The sequence below is a fragment of the Pollachius pollachius genome (assembly GCF_949987615.1).
Source record: "Pollachius pollachius genome assembly, chromosome: 2".
NCBI classification, from domain to species: Eukaryota; Metazoa; Chordata; class Actinopteri; order Gadiformes; family Gadidae; genus Pollachius; species Pollachius pollachius.
This window is the reverse complement of record NC_136935.1, coordinates 17,356,859-17,374,430: the sequence shown is the minus strand read 5'-3', so window position 1 is coordinate 17,374,430 and position 17,572 is coordinate 17,356,859. Positions and strand designations below refer to the sequence as shown.

The following is a 17,572-nucleotide window of genomic DNA, read 5'->3' as shown; positions in this document are numbered from 1 at the left end:
TGTATAAATTTGCCATTGATGGTGGTCCTTTGCGAGGAAGTAACCCATGAATACAAGGATAGGTACATATAATGTAGGGGATGTATTTCGAAGACAACTTCAGAGTACCCTTCATGAAAGCACAGCCAAAGAGTAGCTACATGCTGAACAGCCCAGCCTTGTATATGAGCAAGGCTAAACAGCCCAAGGCGTTACAAGTACAAAGATTTGGGGCGCAGATGATAAAAGTGGGACTCAGCATCATGTGTCATGAGCATCTTGGAAAACAGAACAAACCATGGAAGCTTTCTAGGGAACATTAACAGACATCCATTCTGATGCATACATTTGATGAAGTGTGTGACTAGCATTTTGATGTGGAGCTTAGTTGAATACATAAAACCCATATTTTTATATTGCAAGCCATTGAACCACCAAACAAAACACAGCAATAATTTGGTACGGCATAATTTGGCAACTTTGCGTTTGCATCGTTATTATGTATACGTGAATGAAACATGCAATTCAAATGCAGTTAGATGAAACAGCATACATAGGCGAAACAATACCGACCTCATCTACGAAGACATGCCCAGGTTTCTTTGGTTTAGAAGCTGCGGAACAGGTGGCCATTATATTATTGTGTACCAAAATCTCAGTAAAACTGGCTACTGTTTAAACACTAGCTTTCATGCTGCTAATATTAGCTGGCAGTAAATCAGTTTGTTAGTTGCAGTTTAGTTACGACATATTATCGACCAATATCATAAAGACAACTCAGGAAATGGCCTTGGCCTTTGGTAGTATCAAAATAAACCAAGAATAGTTCTAACTGAATGCTTTTTGGAGTGATGGGTCTTTGTTAGAGGCACTAGCAGAGCAACATTATAAAATGTCATCTTCTTTTAAATTATTGAAAATGTTCCTCCACAAACATGGATTCGAGCTGCATTAGAATGATGGCCTATTTTAAGTTATAAATCAAAGCGTTAATATAATAATTAAAAGTAAATTGTGGCTTGGAATTTGGGCATCTGTATAAGAGAATGAACAAAATTATGGAAATACATGGCAAAAAGTCTGAACTCAATGTTATTTTTGTATTTGCATGAATGCAAAATCTTGTTGTTTTAATCAAATTGTTATTATTTTATAATTAAAAACATTATTAGACACATCCCCACTCTAATATATTAATGTGTTTACTTTTTTTTGTAAACCAGTTCTCTGTTTAATTCGTCAGCAGATGCTCCTTATTAAGTTTAATTTGGAACCTAATAAGAGTGGTTACAGTGATCCTCTGACCTGCTAGATTGTGCATTAAAAGTGTTGCATGGCACAAACAAGCAGCTTTCATCAAATGCAATTATTGGTTAATTAGCTTGCTAGGTTTGACAAAGACTATCTTTTTATCATTAAAACATATCTTCGCACAGACTACAGTCAGGAGAATGTTCATGTCTCCGGTGGAGACATGAATCTGTATTAAAAGTGGATCATATATTTGTGCCTTCTTCACCGAGAATAGGCAGACAGTGATTTTTTGGCGCTTGTGCATTGAAGACAACAACTACCACAATGCCAGCAGCATTCACTCCCTGACGGACGTAACATAACAGCCAATCAGCATTCACTCCCTGACGGACGTAACATAACAGCCAATCAGCATTCACTCCCTGACGGACGTAACATAACAGCCAATCAGCGTTCACTCCCAGCAGTCCAGCATGAACAGCAGCATGGTTCTCGGACGTCTCTGGTACTTCCACAACAAATAAAGACTAGTAGTGGGGTATAGCACTGATTCGGATACCCGACGGGTGACCCGCACAATTTGGATGAAACGGGGGCAAAATAATGTACTTCATCGGACACGGCTGCTGGTCGGGTCGGATGCCTAAACAACGCGGGTCGGTCGTGGGTTTTGCGTTTGCAAGCCAGACTTCTCCGGTGCAGGATATGTTATTCAGGAGCCAACTAAAACCGTACACAGTGGATGATGTGCTTTCTTTGTACAGCAATCTAAAGCACCATGCCAAACACCAGATAGTTTAATTCCCTGGTGTTCCATCTAATGTGTCTAATTTCCCTTCGGGTGCGGGTTGGGCGTCGGTATCAATTTATAGCATGTCTGGTCTGGTGCGGAATGTTATTTGCGGGTACGGGCTGGTGCGGGTTTGCAAAATAAGACCCGTGTATTACTTCTCGGCCATGGTGGAGAAGGAATTTGGGGAAAAAACTTTGGCTTTGACTCTCTGAACGGCCAAATTGAACCACAACTTCAGATTGATGTGGAAGGACCAGAGACGTCGGAGAACCCGACTTAGTCGTTTATTCATAATATCATCCAGAGGCGCACAGAGATTTTGGCTGTGATATTATTATAGATGTCTGTATATTATATTATATAATTTAGATAGAGCTCCAGGTCTCCCGCCGGAGCTCCCGGAGTATTCTAGAAAATCTTATAGAACACGGCCAAAAGCTGTGTGCGCCAGATGATATTATGAATAAACAACTGCGTCTCTGGTACTACATTGCTTCTTTAGCGCTCGCGTGATCTACCGGTCACACGGTAACATGAAAAGCCGTACCGTAGCGCAAATTCACACTGGTGTACTCTCTATACCGTTCATAACATATACCCCTTAGTCCCACCCACTGGCACTGATCTGTAATAGGTCTGTAGCGTCAGTTGGTCCTACCTGCTTTAAATGGCGCAAAAATCGCCATTTAACGTCATTTAAAGCAGGAAGTGTTAAAGGTAGATACGGATCTCTCCCGTCTCAGGGGAAAATGATGGAATGACGCAAGACCATTCAAAAGTATGGTTTCTAACGATACAAAGCTTAATGCAAATGGGTGAGGTGTCCCTTTAAATGAAAACTGCCAAGACCAGCATGTAAGAAGTGTACTCTAGCAACATAGCAAGCAATATACCTCTATCTATGATAGTAGTTAACACATAAATATCTATCATCACCTAAAACTCACAATTCACAATTCCAGCATCACAATCCCAGCCAATTAATCCAAAACCCAATCCGCGCCTTGTTCAACAGCACAGCTGCTTGGTAACTGCCAGACCATCAAACTCTCAGGGAGCGAGAACATGTTTAATTATGTATGGGAAGAAACATCATGCTCATTAGACAATATTATGCCAGAGAGGCCCTGAAACCTATTGGATGGAGAGAGAGAGAGAGAGAGAGAGAGAGAGAGAATGAGAAAGGCAAGACGATGATTAAGGTAGAGCAGAGTCTACACAAGAGAATATATTAACATTCTACAATCGTTTTTGATTCTTTGTAACTACATTAAAAAATGAATCTGCTCCGATGCAAGGCACAACACTCACTATCGTCCCGCTTCTAATGCACACTTGATATGCGCAAGCACATAAAGCTTTCAGGTTTTCACTATTGCGGATCGACGTAGCGTACATGGCATACCATTGTATGTTGTTTTGGGTAATGTTGCAAATCTTGTTTGATAACATAATTGCATTGGCTGGAAATTGTCGAATCAAGTTTTTGGGGGGTACAAAGTAATTTACACAATGTTTATCGCTTCAGCAGGGCACCTGTTTTTAAGATATAATTTTGATTAAACAAATGATTTCACTTTGCTAACCAAACACATCAAACGAAGAGCAGGGTGATTTTATTTTCTCACATTCTGGGTCACTTTTAGAGCTGGGTGAGATTTACACTGCAAGCCATTTACCATTGTGTTCCTCATTCCAGGACACTGTCAACACACTACCCTCTGGGATACTAATATAAAACCCAAGCATCCAGGGACACAGACAGACAAAGCTATAACAATAGCAAACAGAAAAACGAGTTCCATCAAAAGCCAGCCGCACAATGGGATCTTGGCGGTCGAATTGATTTCGTCCCTTGTATCAAAAAAAGAGAAATTTCAAAGTTCTCCGCCGCAGAATCTCTCATCACAAACACTGGCAGTGACATATTGACCTCAGTCTGACAGGCTTCAAACATTATAGGATGTTTCAAAGTGGTACGGCGAAGCGTTAGATATCAGCATAGTGCGCTGAACACGAAGAAACATTAACCCGTGATCGGAGTTACATCAAGGCTGACAAACGTCTGGGTCTCCCGTGTACAGATGGAGAGCCCTGTCATGTGCCAACTTAAGGAATGCACAATGGAATGGTGGCGATGGGCATTAAAGCTCATGATGGCTTTAAATTGAATGGTAGGAATTACTAACCCACTGCCAGAGCGGGACACTTTAATACAATCGTCCCCATACTCAACTTAACCGAGCAACAGTAACATAGACGCTAGCCTTAACATTATGGCATGGGTCTACTTAGTGAACAATTTAGCACTGAGAGGAGCGGTAAGTAGCGAAGTTATTAGGCTCTAAAGTCAAAGACGAGCGACTTCAAAGCACATTCAAGAGCCACTGACTGGAGGTCTGTGGAATCAACAATGCAATGTTGTGACCAAAAAATACCCTGCGTATTTAGAGGGATAGCTAGAAAGTTGATGCGCAGGCAGGCACATCTGATCTGTCTGACTCACATATATGTCGTAGCATACTGAGGGTAGACATGTCTAGATCATAAGCCTAGACATTAATTGTGATTGGCTGATGAAAGGCTCCAGCAGAAGTGAGAGTGTGAGCAGAATGGTGACTGTGAATTATTCAACAAATATATATATACTGTTTCATTTCTCATGCCAATCTCCACACTTTTCAAAGTCTGCTCGGACATGATTTAAGGCTTTGCATTGGATGATAATACATTATAAATGTATGATAATACTGCATGTTGCTTAAGCAGCATTCCCTTTCACAACATTACCAATGCTGGACCAAGTGGCAACCATTTTGCAAACCAAATGGCTGACACAACTGCCAAGAAATATTAAATGTTGAACTATTCAATTGACCAATGTGGTGTGCAGCCATGTGGCTAGTAGGTGGGTCGGTGTGGCAGGACTCATTCAGAATGACAAAAATGGCTCACTATCACTCCGCTTCCAGCCGACTGATAGACACATTGATTAGTTTATGGATGATTGTTTATGGATGCGTTTTTGAGGTGTCAAAATGTACTGTGAAATTCTTTGCCCAGCAATTGAGATGCCCTCAGTTAAAACATTGAAATTAAGTTGTCTCTGGATACTAATGATCTATGATGGGAGTCAATAATAAGCAACCACTTTGTGTACAAAATTATATCTGTTATATAATCTAGCCAAATGTAAAATGTGTGTCTCCTTTCCCAGAGCTACTTACCAAGTGCTCTGCATTGGTATATATATAGGGAACCAAAACATACATACCTTTTCAAAACAAGCCATGTGAATATGTTTTATTCAGGTGTTATTCATATTTTATTCATAAAAAAAGAATACCAGACAATGACTAATGATTAAAACACAAACATCGCTATGCCTGGCTCTTCTCTAAGATTATTTCTTAGTGTTAAACTCTGGGGAGCTCTCCAGAGCAGAGCTACGCTATGGATTTAGCTGATGGAAAATTAGCAAATTAATCAGTCTTATTGGGACTGTGAAATCATTGAGACAGCCCCACATGAGATCCTCTTTACATCTGCCTTCTGGCGCGCTCCTAACTTCAAACAATGGTGGGTGAGCCGTTGGTGACTCTATCTTGTGTTGCCAAATAAAACGAAAATAAGAGTACGAGAAAGTAGTCACATCTTCGGCTCTGCATGATGAATTAGCGATAAGCCTACATTTCACTCATCCTTTTTCCTGAACAACACAGCACCGCGGTGATGCAAGAGCCCTGTGTAGGAGGCCAACGCTGGCTTACGCTTACGCGTTTTAGATTGGCCCTTAATCTGATTGACAGCTGCTGTTTGAATTTTTTTTTAATTAGGATGGGGCATTACATTTATAACTCCGGCGCCCTCACCCACCCACCCCACTCCCATTTGGATTCCAATTTGAAGGCAATTCCGTGAAAATGCATGATCTGATTGTTCCAGTAATTATAGCAGCCGTTAATGAAATGCTAAGTGCTGATTGAGCGCATCAGAACGCACTCACCCTCTGCTGATCCGGCACCCATCCATCAACTCCTTCCGCTCCGAGAGCCAATCCACAGCCAGAACAGCGGTTCCCTCCTAGAACGTGGCCCTGTTAAGGCTCCTCCCCAACCGCTGGTTGGTGTGGAACATCAGAACTTGACCTCCTCACGAACCGGCTCCCTCTCTTCAGCATCTTTAAAGCTTTACTATTGCCATTAGTGTGGACCCATTGGATAACATCTACCCTGTGACTGTCGGCTCTGTCTTATCATCCCTCCATTCACCAATCCACCCAACCAATAATCTACCCATCCATCCATACAGCAATCCACCACTCATCTATCTATGTATCCATCCATTCATTCATCCATACAGCCATCCATCAATTCATTCATTCTTTATTCCATCGATCCTACCCTCCACCATTCATCCAACCATCCATCCATCCATCATTCCAGCCTCATGTATATATCAGAGGACCGTGAGTAGGTCTAAGTGATGGCCCGGGTCCCGTTCGGAGGCAACAGTAGGAAGCATTATTCTGTTATATCGTCCTTCCTAGTGACTATGCAAATCACCTATCTCCTTCTTGTCGCTGGGCAATGGCCTATATAATGGCTATCGAGCGCCTATGATGATGCCCAAATGGACACAGGCGCACTTATGCTCCAATCTGTTTGATCTTTGTCTAAGGCGTTTGTGAGAGCGTATGTGTGTATGTGTGTGTGTGTGTGTGTGTCTATTTGTGTTTTAGTATCTTTGTGTTTGTGCGTGTGAGTTTGTATCTGTTTATCTGCGAGTGTGTGTTTGATGTGTGTATGTTTGTGTATTTGTGTGTGTCTGTGTGTTTTGTTTCTGTGTTTCTGATTATGTGTGTGCATGTGTGTGTTTGTCAAGCTGTGTGTGTGAGCATGTATGTATGTGTGAATGTGTGTGCACGTGCGTGGGTTTGTGTAGCCGTGTGTGTGTTTGTGTGTGTGCGCGTGCATTTGTGTGCATTTCCGTGTGCACATACTCACATTGGTGCACTGCCCATAATTCAACAGATATGGAGCTTAGTTGACTTTAAATATCTTTGCATGTTCTTACGTGAACGTGAGGGAACATTGCAGTTTCCTTTAGCAAGTCGTACATTCTACCTCCCACTAGTCCGGGGGTTATAACCGGCTGGAGCCGTTGCAGGAGAGCCTCTCAGAGCACAGGATTCCAATGCGTTTCCCACTGGGAAATAACTGACAAGTCTCACGATGCTTCTCCTAGCAACCATAGGACTCGCCCTCCCCGGCTGCCTCTGTTCCGCTGTAGCAACGTATGAAGAACATAAACGCTGTCAGGGTTAGGGGTTTGAGTCCCGCTGGTGCCACCCAGGTAATGAGAAATGCTTTTGGGAAGGGTGCGGCGCCTACCAAGTGGTAGACATTAGAATATGTTTGCTTTACTCTCTTGTCTTTGTGCTTGTGAGACAGAAACAAAGACAATATACATTTACCAATAGACACGCTCACAGCATTGGTCCCTCTCTCCTGGGAAAGAAAGCTATGCCTCCCCTGTTCTCCTCCTCTCTGTTTCCTCCATCCTCCGTTTTCCAGCCCCCACCTAATTTCTTCTATGATGCATTCACATTTTTCCCACTCTTTTTTTTTCTCACTCTCTCGCTCTTTCCCTCTGTCATTCTCTCTCTTCCTCTCTCTCTATATTCTCTCTCCCTCTACTCTCTCTTTCCCTCTGTCTATCTCTCTCTCTCTATCTCTGCCAATCTGTCTCTCTCTCTGTCTCTGTAACTCTGTCATTCAGTCTCTCTCTCTCTCTCTATCTCTCTCTCCCTCTCCCTCTCCCTCTCTCTCTCTCTCTCTCTCTCTGTCTCTCTCTCTCTCTCTCTCTCTGTCTCTCTTCCTCACTCATGCTAAAACTCGGCTCCTCTCGTTGCGTCCTACGTGGCTGCACTCATCTCTGTCCTCCTGTTGTTTGGCTGCCCCCAACCTCTCCCCGACCGGTCCTGAGTTACGGGGTCTTAATGTAGTTCTAAACTAGGACTCAGCAGATGGATATGTCATTTGTCACATTAATAGCGCTCTCTCTCTCTCCACACGCCCACACACACGCAGATACGGAGGCTTCTCAACACAGACAGACTCGCACACACCACAGCACAGCGACACACGCACACACACACACACACACACACACACACACACACACAGGCAGTCACAAATACACATACACAGGCTCAGACACTAACACACAGGCTCACATAAAGGCACCTACTCACAGATAGACACACACACAGGAACATACACACAGACACCTAAACACAGACAGACGTGCACACACCAACACACAGACAACTAACAAACAACTAACAAACACACACACAGGCACGTACACACACACACATACATAGACATACACAAACACACAGAAATGCACACACAACCACTTCACCATGCCGTGTCTACTCACAAAAAAGCCGCACCCTCCGCCCTCCCCCTCTCTGACATGTACTCCTTCTTCCCAGTTGAACCCTCCATCTTGAATGTATCTATTTCCTCTGATGTAGACCCCCCCCCCCCCCCCCCCCCCCAACTAACCGCCACCTCCCCACTGGCCTGTCATAAAGAGAAGCCATAAACTAGACAGGGAGAAAGAGATATATATATATATGTCAAGAGAGAGAGAGAGAGAGAGAGAGAGACAGAGAGACTCTGCTCTGTCGGTGCTATGTGGGTCTATTTATCGTACGTCTTTATCTCTTGTTCCTCTGTGTTTTCTCACAGCGATTATCATCAGCGCTTTGTGTCCCATAATGATATTGTGTCTGCTTCTCGCCTCCCTATTCTAACCTCGTCTTTGTAGACATTGTGTGTGTGGGGGTTTCTGCCTGCGTGTTTGTGTGTGTGTGGGACGGGGGGAGGGGGGGGGGGGACAGGGGGTTGCATAATTGTGTCGTATTGAGCGTTGTAAAATGAAAATAATAACAGCAATCGCTGTTTCGTACCCTACCTACAAGATGTTGTCTGAGGTTTAATTAGACAAGCTATGTGCAACAAACTTGTTAAACAGGTGAGTGATTGTGTGTGTGTTTGAGCATTGATTGTGATATACTTATTTAGTGATAACCATAAGTAAAATGTACTGGTAATTGCTATTCAATGCTTTTATCCAGTTCATCATGTGATAGGGTATAGTTATCTCACTTCTGCAATTGCTTAGAAAATCAGCATGCAAGTCTATTGACAGAATAAGACAGCAAAATAATAAAAAAAAACATAATAGCAGGTTTAATTGCATTTGCAGTATGGTAGAAAATCATATTTAATATCATAACATATCATCTTCTCCCCTATTTATGGCTGTTTAATAACCATTCTCCCCTATTTATGGCTGTCGTATATCCAGCTGGATCCTGTCTTTAATACTAATACTAATACGGAAAAGTTTCAAACAGAATTTTGGTTGTTATAGAAGTACTAAACCCTCCTTGAAAAGAATACAATATCATTTTTCGCATTAATTAAAATTTCTAATTTTCTCATCTTATCCATTATTTTACCGCCTTGAGGCACATTGTGAGGGGATCCACGTTCCGTGATGAGAGCACTAATGGGGTGCTGGCTGATGCGTTGCGACCTGATTATGCTGCGATAACGAAGGGGGACAGACCCTCGCGAAGGGGAGGAAGCAGCCAAACAGAAAATGACAGGGAGCTGTTGAACGAGCAGAGCTTCTCAGATGTGGGCCCACTGGGTTTGATGGGGGGGGGATCGTGACCTCGTATGTCTGAGATTGGAGATCAAAGTCGATGTGCCAGCCCTCTTAATCAGGCTCTCACAACTGAGGCAGATGATGGATCACGCTTGAACCCTGCATTGGCTTTTGGACTCTCTGAGACTCTGGCTGAACATTGGCTGTAAGATATAGGTTGGGGGAATCCATTTCTCTTTCACTGTAGATTTTAGTATATTCCTTCATTCCTCTCAGGGTTATGCCTGTCATCTGAAATACGTTATCTGATTTGTTTTCCATTAGTATTTGGCAATGTCCTTTGCCGCCTCTCACTCCTCCACTTCCAGTCCTTTCTTTGTAACACAATAAGTACCTAACACACATGATTTGTCTCTCTCTCTCTATTTCTCTTATCTTACTCTTAGAGCTCTCTCTCTCTCCATCTCTCCCCCCCCCCCCCCCCTCTCTCTCTCTCTCTCTCTCTCTCTCTCTCTCTTCCTAAGAAAATGTAAAAAGATGGTCTCAAAACTGGGAAATGTCCTTTGACATATAGTCATCTTAATCATTGAAATTTAAATTGTGTTGGTGCATTGAAATGAGGTTTGTTGTGGGTTAAGGGAACATATGGAACATTGTAATTGGAACGATTTAAATGGAAACACGACCACAAGACATGTCAAGTGCTACATTATATATTTTGAGACAAGGGAAGTTACACAATTTTGACAATGACAAGCTTTGACGAGTCCCAGACTGTTCAGTTGATCAGCTAATGTTTATGTGGGAGTGTGTGTGGATGTTGCTTGGTTCAAGCAGCCTCACCCGGCCCGAGTCAGACTGATTGGACTGGGTGAGGCTGCACACCTGTTGTGCATTGAGCAATCAGTATGCGCAGGTTAAACCAGCCATCACCACATGAGAGAGAGAATTCCTGCATGGCAACATGGATCACCACCGCCGCCACCACCACCGCCACCACCACCACCACCACCACCACCACCACCACCACCACCACCACCACCGACAACAACACCATACTGCGTCCTTGTCTGGAGGAGCCTGGTTAAAGTCACATAGGTGGAGAGTGGCAGCCACTTGGGTGGCATGAAGCATTATGCATTGTTAGAGTGGGGCCTCTACAAACAAAGGACACAGAAGGGCTGTCCCCAGGGTAGCAATATTGTTCGCTACACTCCACCTAGGTGGCTTTTATTGGGCCCCTCCAGACAAAAGGCACAGGGTGGTGATGTTGAAAGACGGTTATTGTAAAAGTTTGCAGACAATAATACACACCTGGCGCACCATGTCACCATGTACGTCTCTCCCATATCTCTCCCACACTGACTGCCCAATGCGCAACAGGTGTGCAGCCTCACCCTGCCCCACAGTGCCCCAGAGTCCAATCAGTCTGACCCCGGCTATGGGTGAGGCTGCCGTTCTGCTGTTGGTGTTATGGCACATAACACGTCAGACTCTCGCTTCTGGTATTTCCACAACGAGACTCGTAGTGGGGGTTATCTCAGCCATTGTTGAGATTGAATTGGGGGAAAGGAACTTTGGCTTTGACTCCCTGAAGTACATGAACCACGACATGGAGGAGAAAGGGATTGTTTGCCCAGAATGTCTCCCGCTTGAGCCCCGCTTCCCGCTGCCGAGGGGCCGCGGCCTCGGCGTTGCAGGAGGCGGTGGTGCCTAAGCGCTGACCGCTGCCGAGGCGGTGGTCCCTCGGCAGCGAGGCTCCGGCGCGGAAAACCGCGGCCAACAATCCCTTTCTCCTCCATGTCGTGGTTCAATCTACTTCAGATTGATGTGGACGTGGAAGAACCAGAGACGTCGGAGAAACTGACGCGGCCGTTTGAGATTCGGTTATGAATATGGTCTGGAGGCTCACACAGCTTTTGGCCGTGATAATATATATTATATGATATAGATATCTATGTATAACATGATATTATTTAGATATAGAGCTCCAAGACTCCCGTGTGTTCTAGAATATTTACAGAACACGACTTAAGGCTGTGTGCGCCTCGCTTTTGCGATACATCCACTGTAAACAGAGCGCATTGTACCTTGGTTGCAAGCTGCTCAGGGCCACACCCCCACCCTCCTTCTTGACCCGCCTCTCTCCTCCTCATTTGCATTAAAGCTACAGACACCGAAACGGCGCATTTGGGGAAAGCTCAATTTGCGACTGGTTCGTATTGGCTGTAATTCTGCACCACGGCTGAATTTTGGGAACGTCTTCAAATACTGTGTTTGGGGCCTACTAATATCTATATTAAAGCATCCATAAAGTAGCATGCCATGGGACCTTTAAACCAACCCTCATGCACACACACGATAGAGTATACGTTTGTAATTTATTTATTCTTTGCAAATAATATACAAGCTCATGTGGCGTCCATCTTGAAGTCCTTTTGGCCTCTGAGCTGTCTCCATCTCCCAAATGCATCTCCCAGATTTATCCGTGTTTCAGCCCGGGTCATGTCATGGAGCTTTTTGGAAAGAGGTTACATAGGTCGAGGTTATATAACAAGGTTATATAGGTCTGATAGAGCCCAGTGAGACCTCAGTGGATACAGGTTGTTTGCTTGCTCCCATGGTTGCAGCGCACTGCATCTGTGTGCCAATTCGTTTTGTGCCTGGTAACCCTGGTTACAGGGAGAACAGTGAATCACAACCCACGGGCCAAAACAAAAACAAACGTTCTGACCCAGGATGGATATTTCAAAAGGCGACATACTGGTTGTAGCTTTGTTGTCGGAAGAGCCAGTATTCAGACACTTCCTTAATCTCTGATGGCATATCATTGTCATGGAATGATTTAGTACATTAGTTGCATATCTTGCTCTAATGTGTCACTAAAGCAATGATTGAATGTCTCTCTCTCTCTCTCTCTCTCTCTCTCTCTCTCTCTCTCTCTCTCTCTCACTCTCTCCAGCCTGTGAGCTGATGAACCAGGGCATCCTGGCGTTGGTCACGTCCACGGGCTGCGCGGCGGCCAGCGCCCTGCAGTCCCTGACGGACGCCATGCACATCCCCCACCTCTTCATCCAGAGGAACGGCGACGGGACGCCCCGCACGGCCTGCCACCTCAACCCCAGCCCGGACGGGGAGAGCTACACGCTGGCGGCGCGCCCGCCCGTGCGCATCAACGACGTCATGCTGACGCTGGTGTCTGAGCTGCACTGGCAGAAGTTCATCCTCTTCTACGAGAGCGACTACGGTGAGCTCTGCAGACCCTGTGTCTGTGTGTGTCTCTGTATGTTGGTGGGCGTGTGGGTGTGGGTGTCGGTGTTCGGGTGGGTGGGTGGGTGTGTGTGTGTTTGTGCACGCGCAGGGTTTATTAATGGTTCTTGTAATATTAATACATTTGTTGATTATCACTTAATGTTTAGTAGTGATAAGTAGACAGAAACTTGATAATTAGTTTTTGACCTGCGTAAATTGTATTTTTTTCAATCATCTCCAAGCTAATAATCTGGTAATAATTGGACTACTGGCAAAGTATCTATATAGACATCCATATAAAAGTAATGGATAACAACTTTGCCCTAGCCTTCATACATTAGACTCACATATTTAGCATGCACACACTCACACACACACGCACGCGCACACACACAAGCACAAAATCTCGTTGGATATTGAGGATAGACATGGCTCACGTAATTCTAATTGACTGATGAAAGGCACCAATGGGTAAGGGAATGAGCATACCGAACTGTGAAATATTAAATAAATATATAGTTTTTTACTATTTCATTACTCCAGACCAGACCCTACATTACCACTATTGTCACATAACTCAAAAGCAAAGTCTGGCTTTGCACTAAAAGAGGAAATGGACGGATGTGAGTTCTGTTAGATGCCGCATTCATATTTCTTCCACACTCCAGCGCTGCCATGGCTGAGTACTGTCTCATCACTTACAAAGTGAAACCTCGAGGAAGTGGAAGTTAGAACAACATATCGTCTCTCAAAAGGAGTTCTGTATCGTCAGGCAGGTAGCACAAAACACCAGCGTGTGCAGTTCTCGACTGGAACATTTTATCTATATTATTAACTGGCTCTTTAGTATAAACTGTGTGTGGGTGTGTGTGTGTGTATGTGTGTGTGTGTGTGTGTCTGTGTGTGTGTGTGCGTGTGTGTCTGTGTGTGTGTGTGTGTGTGTGTGCGTGTGTGTGAGTGCGCTGTGAGCGACGGCTGATGTGAGCGTGTGTGACAGACTGTGATGTATTTACATATAGATAGTCCTCTGTCACCTCTCCAATGGAAAGGCCCTCGCTCAAAGAAAAGTGCAGACTCATGGTTGTGTTGAAACAATTAAAGATCAAGAGATCACATGAGGAGATCAGTGGGCTTTGTATCAGTCACATGCATAGATCAATTTCATATTAGGGTAACTCTACGACACTCGCTTCCATCGTGACATATTTAGCATATTCACCAAACACACACACGCACACACACACACACACCAAAAACACACACACACACACACACACACACACACACACGCATATACACACACACACACACACACACACACATACACACACACACACACACACACACACACATGCACACTCATTAAGGAACGGTGCACTAGGATTAGAACATGATTGCACACTTGGATTCACAGTAGATGATACAATAACGGGAAATCCCTGGAGATTTGTGGTCCCACACACAGCAAGCCTGGGCCATGCTCCCCGCGGAAGAAAGGGTAGTGTGTGGTGATACCAGCTCCTACTCCAAGGCTGTTTAATTAGGCCCTGCCAAGACAGTGGTGATGACATTTTGTTCAGACGTTCCGATGTTTAACGCAGCACTTGTTTAATTAAACAAATGTAGCACTTAATCAGGCTCCCCATCACACCGCAGCGCCGAGATCTGCTTTGACCGCCTTTCAGTGATGCTAGTGCAGACTCACGCCTCCAACAGCGGAAATACATTCTGTTCTGCGGAAATACATCTCCTGCTCTGGGTGGCTGGTGCTGAAGGGACCCCTAATCCGCCCTGGCGTGCCCCCTGTGAGGGCTCTCACCCGCTGCAGCTTGTACAAGAATAATAAAGGGAAAATACAATACATGATCCCACGACAGCGGCCGGATGCAAATGTGTGTGTAACAAGGTCCATTGCTACACTCCACCGCGTTGGCTGCCACACCACACCTAGATGGCTTTTACTGGGCCCCACCAGACAAAGGCCTTGTATCCACCAGATACATAGCCTGCTGCTCCATTTCTGCCATGCAGGAGATCTCTCCCATAGTGTGTGGTGATGTCTGGTTTTACCCTGTTGCACATTGACTGCACAAAGCACAACAGGTGTGCAGAAAACATTGACATCGTATCCCAAAGTGTGGAGAGTGTGAGTGGATGAAGACTAGTTTGAGAAGCCTCACCTGGCCCGAGCCTGATTAGACTCTGGGGCCGGCCGGTTTAGGCTGCTCAAACCAGTCTTCATACACTCTACACTGTGGGATACGATGTCAATGTTTTGAACCATGCTGATCATGTTATAAAATGGTTGGGGCCATCAGTGGGGCGAATATCTGTTCCCTCTTGCCTCCCTCTCCCCCTCCCTCCCCCTTGCCTCACATCCTCCCCTGCTGCTAGATTAGTTAAATCCAAAGCTACTCAGGAAGGAGATGAGCGAACCTTTCAGTGGGCTTATACAGGCTGAGATCAAGTTCTCAGGATGTGATCTTGTCAGGGTAGTGAGACTTCTCCCTACCTCTGTCTCTGAACCTCTCTCTCTCTCTCCATTTCCCTCCTCCTACTCTTCCCCCATCTCTTGCTGTCAGCAGCTGGCTATAACGTAGGGCTCAATACAAGGCTTCAGTTCTTTCACACAGAACAGCAGCTTTTGTGATGCCTCTCCATATTCTAGAGCGGTTACTGTTACACTTCAGGTATTTCTTGGCGCCGAGAGAGAGAGAGCGAGCAAGCGAGAGAGAGAGAGAGAGAAAGAGAGAGAGAGAGAGAGAGGGAGAGAGGGAGAGAGAGAGAGACTAGTTGTGCGGTGATGTGTATGCTTGCCGAGTGAGACCTCTCATATCCCGGGCGCCCAAAAGCGCAGGGGAGAACAAAAAGCCTGGAGGAGTGTGTGGAGGCATTGAGTCGGTAGTTGGAAAGAAAGAACATAAGATAAGAGAGAATTGGAGAGAAGAGCCCGATCCAAAGATGAACAATATTGTATTATCAAGACAACGGATCCATATTTATCACACCGGAGAACCAAAAAACCACTCAGACAATACTTACACATGGATAACTGTAGCTCCTTTGGTAAAGTCTTTGATAATGGACAAGGCAAGTGTTTTTCCGTTGTGAAAGCCACAGAACTCATTCCCATCATGTCTGGTACTCTGAAGTCAGGGGTGCTGTGAGGAGGCAGAGAGATGGAGTGAGGTGACACGGAGCAGTGTGGAGCCTCCACAGAGCCCCTGGACGCTGGTCGTCAGTCAGAGGCCTCTGACGCCGCGCTAATTAAAACGCCAGAGTTCACCGACACATCTGGCAGGGCATGTCAGAAATGTATTACAGAGCCATCACCCAGCAGATGTTAAGCCTGTCAATAGGCAAGCCCCCCCCCCCGCCCCTCCTCGAGATCAAACCACACATGCACACGCGCACAGATGCACACACATACGCACACACACACACACACACACACCCAGGCACACTCACTCATAACCCTCGAGGGACAGGAAAGACGGTATGGCTCCTGTACACATGGTGTCAAAACAGTGGCCTAGCCTTTAGATCTATGTGGACAACATGTTTCCTTGAGTGACGGCTCAGGGGGAAGTAGGACGATGTGAGAGGCTGTTGAGGCCGGCGCTGCCTGATTACACGGCGGCTCAATCAACCCACTGCCTTGTTTACTAATGCAGGGCCATTTGACTGCATGTCAGGGACTGGGTGAAGTCAGTTCAGTTATTTTGTTACGGAGCGCCTCATAAAAAATTATGGAAAGTAAATCTGTTTCATGGTGCCAAATTATCATTTGAATGAAATGTGCTTCCATATATTGCCATAGAAACCATAAAAAGTACAAGGCTAACGCAAATCTCCCTCCTTCTGTTTATCTATTTATTACAACGGTGCCACAATATGCTGCTTCTGTCAGTAAAACGCCCACCTGGTTGTCTTTCATGGCGCCTCAAACAGCTGGCTTGTCTGATCTCTTGAGGTAAACTATGTCTCGCCACAATGGACCTTGGCAGGAAGGCGGGCTCTCCAAGCCTGTATCACTCGGCCGTCATCTCAAAGGCATCGGCTAGACTGGTAGCAGACTCCTCCACACTTCCAAGTCATCTCCGGGTGTCGTCTCCGGCGACTTGGCCGGCGTACCGAATCAATACGGGGCGGACGCCACGAGCCGGGCTTCTTCACTACTGGCGACGACAGACAGCGGAAGGCTTCTGCACAAGCAGAGCTGGCCTTTAGAGAAGTCTTTAAGCACCTTGAGGCACAGCAGGGAGGGAAGAAGGGAACTGCAAATGGAAAAGGCTTTCCAACGCAATAAGTGACCAATAAGACCTTTGACTTTCTCTCGCTGCCAGTGTTCCAGTGTAAATATCTCACGCTGTGCTCTATTTACAAAGGAACAAATGCAACAAATGCAACACGAGGGGAGGGTACTGCCAGGGCCCATAGCCAAGTTAATGTATTGCTGAAAAGCCTGTCGGATCCGTCGTGAAGCCCACCAGCTCTGCTTCATATGTAGGCCTGCTGTCCTATCCTCTTGCCGTTGAGCCTTCTTGAAACTGACACAGTTGAAGGCGGCATGAAGGAAGTTGAGTAAGGGATTCCGTTTAGCGC

The 17,572-nt window shown here is 45.4% G+C and overlaps 1 protein-coding gene across 1 annotated transcript in view; it reads left to right on the top strand.

Annotated features, from left to right (window-relative positions):
* Positions 1 to 17,572, top strand: part of grid1a (glutamate receptor, ionotropic, delta 1a) — a gene marked incomplete at both ends in the record, with an annotated part of 225,991 nt that overhangs the window by 114,023 nt on the left and 94,396 nt on the right. Inside the window, one exon of the mRNA XM_079730268.1 lies at positions 12,678 to 12,962. Within this exon, the coding sequence (XP_079586394.1) occupies positions 12,678 to 12,962 (285 nt within the window). The remainder of the gene's footprint in view (positions 1 to 12,677; positions 12,963 to 17,572) is intronic.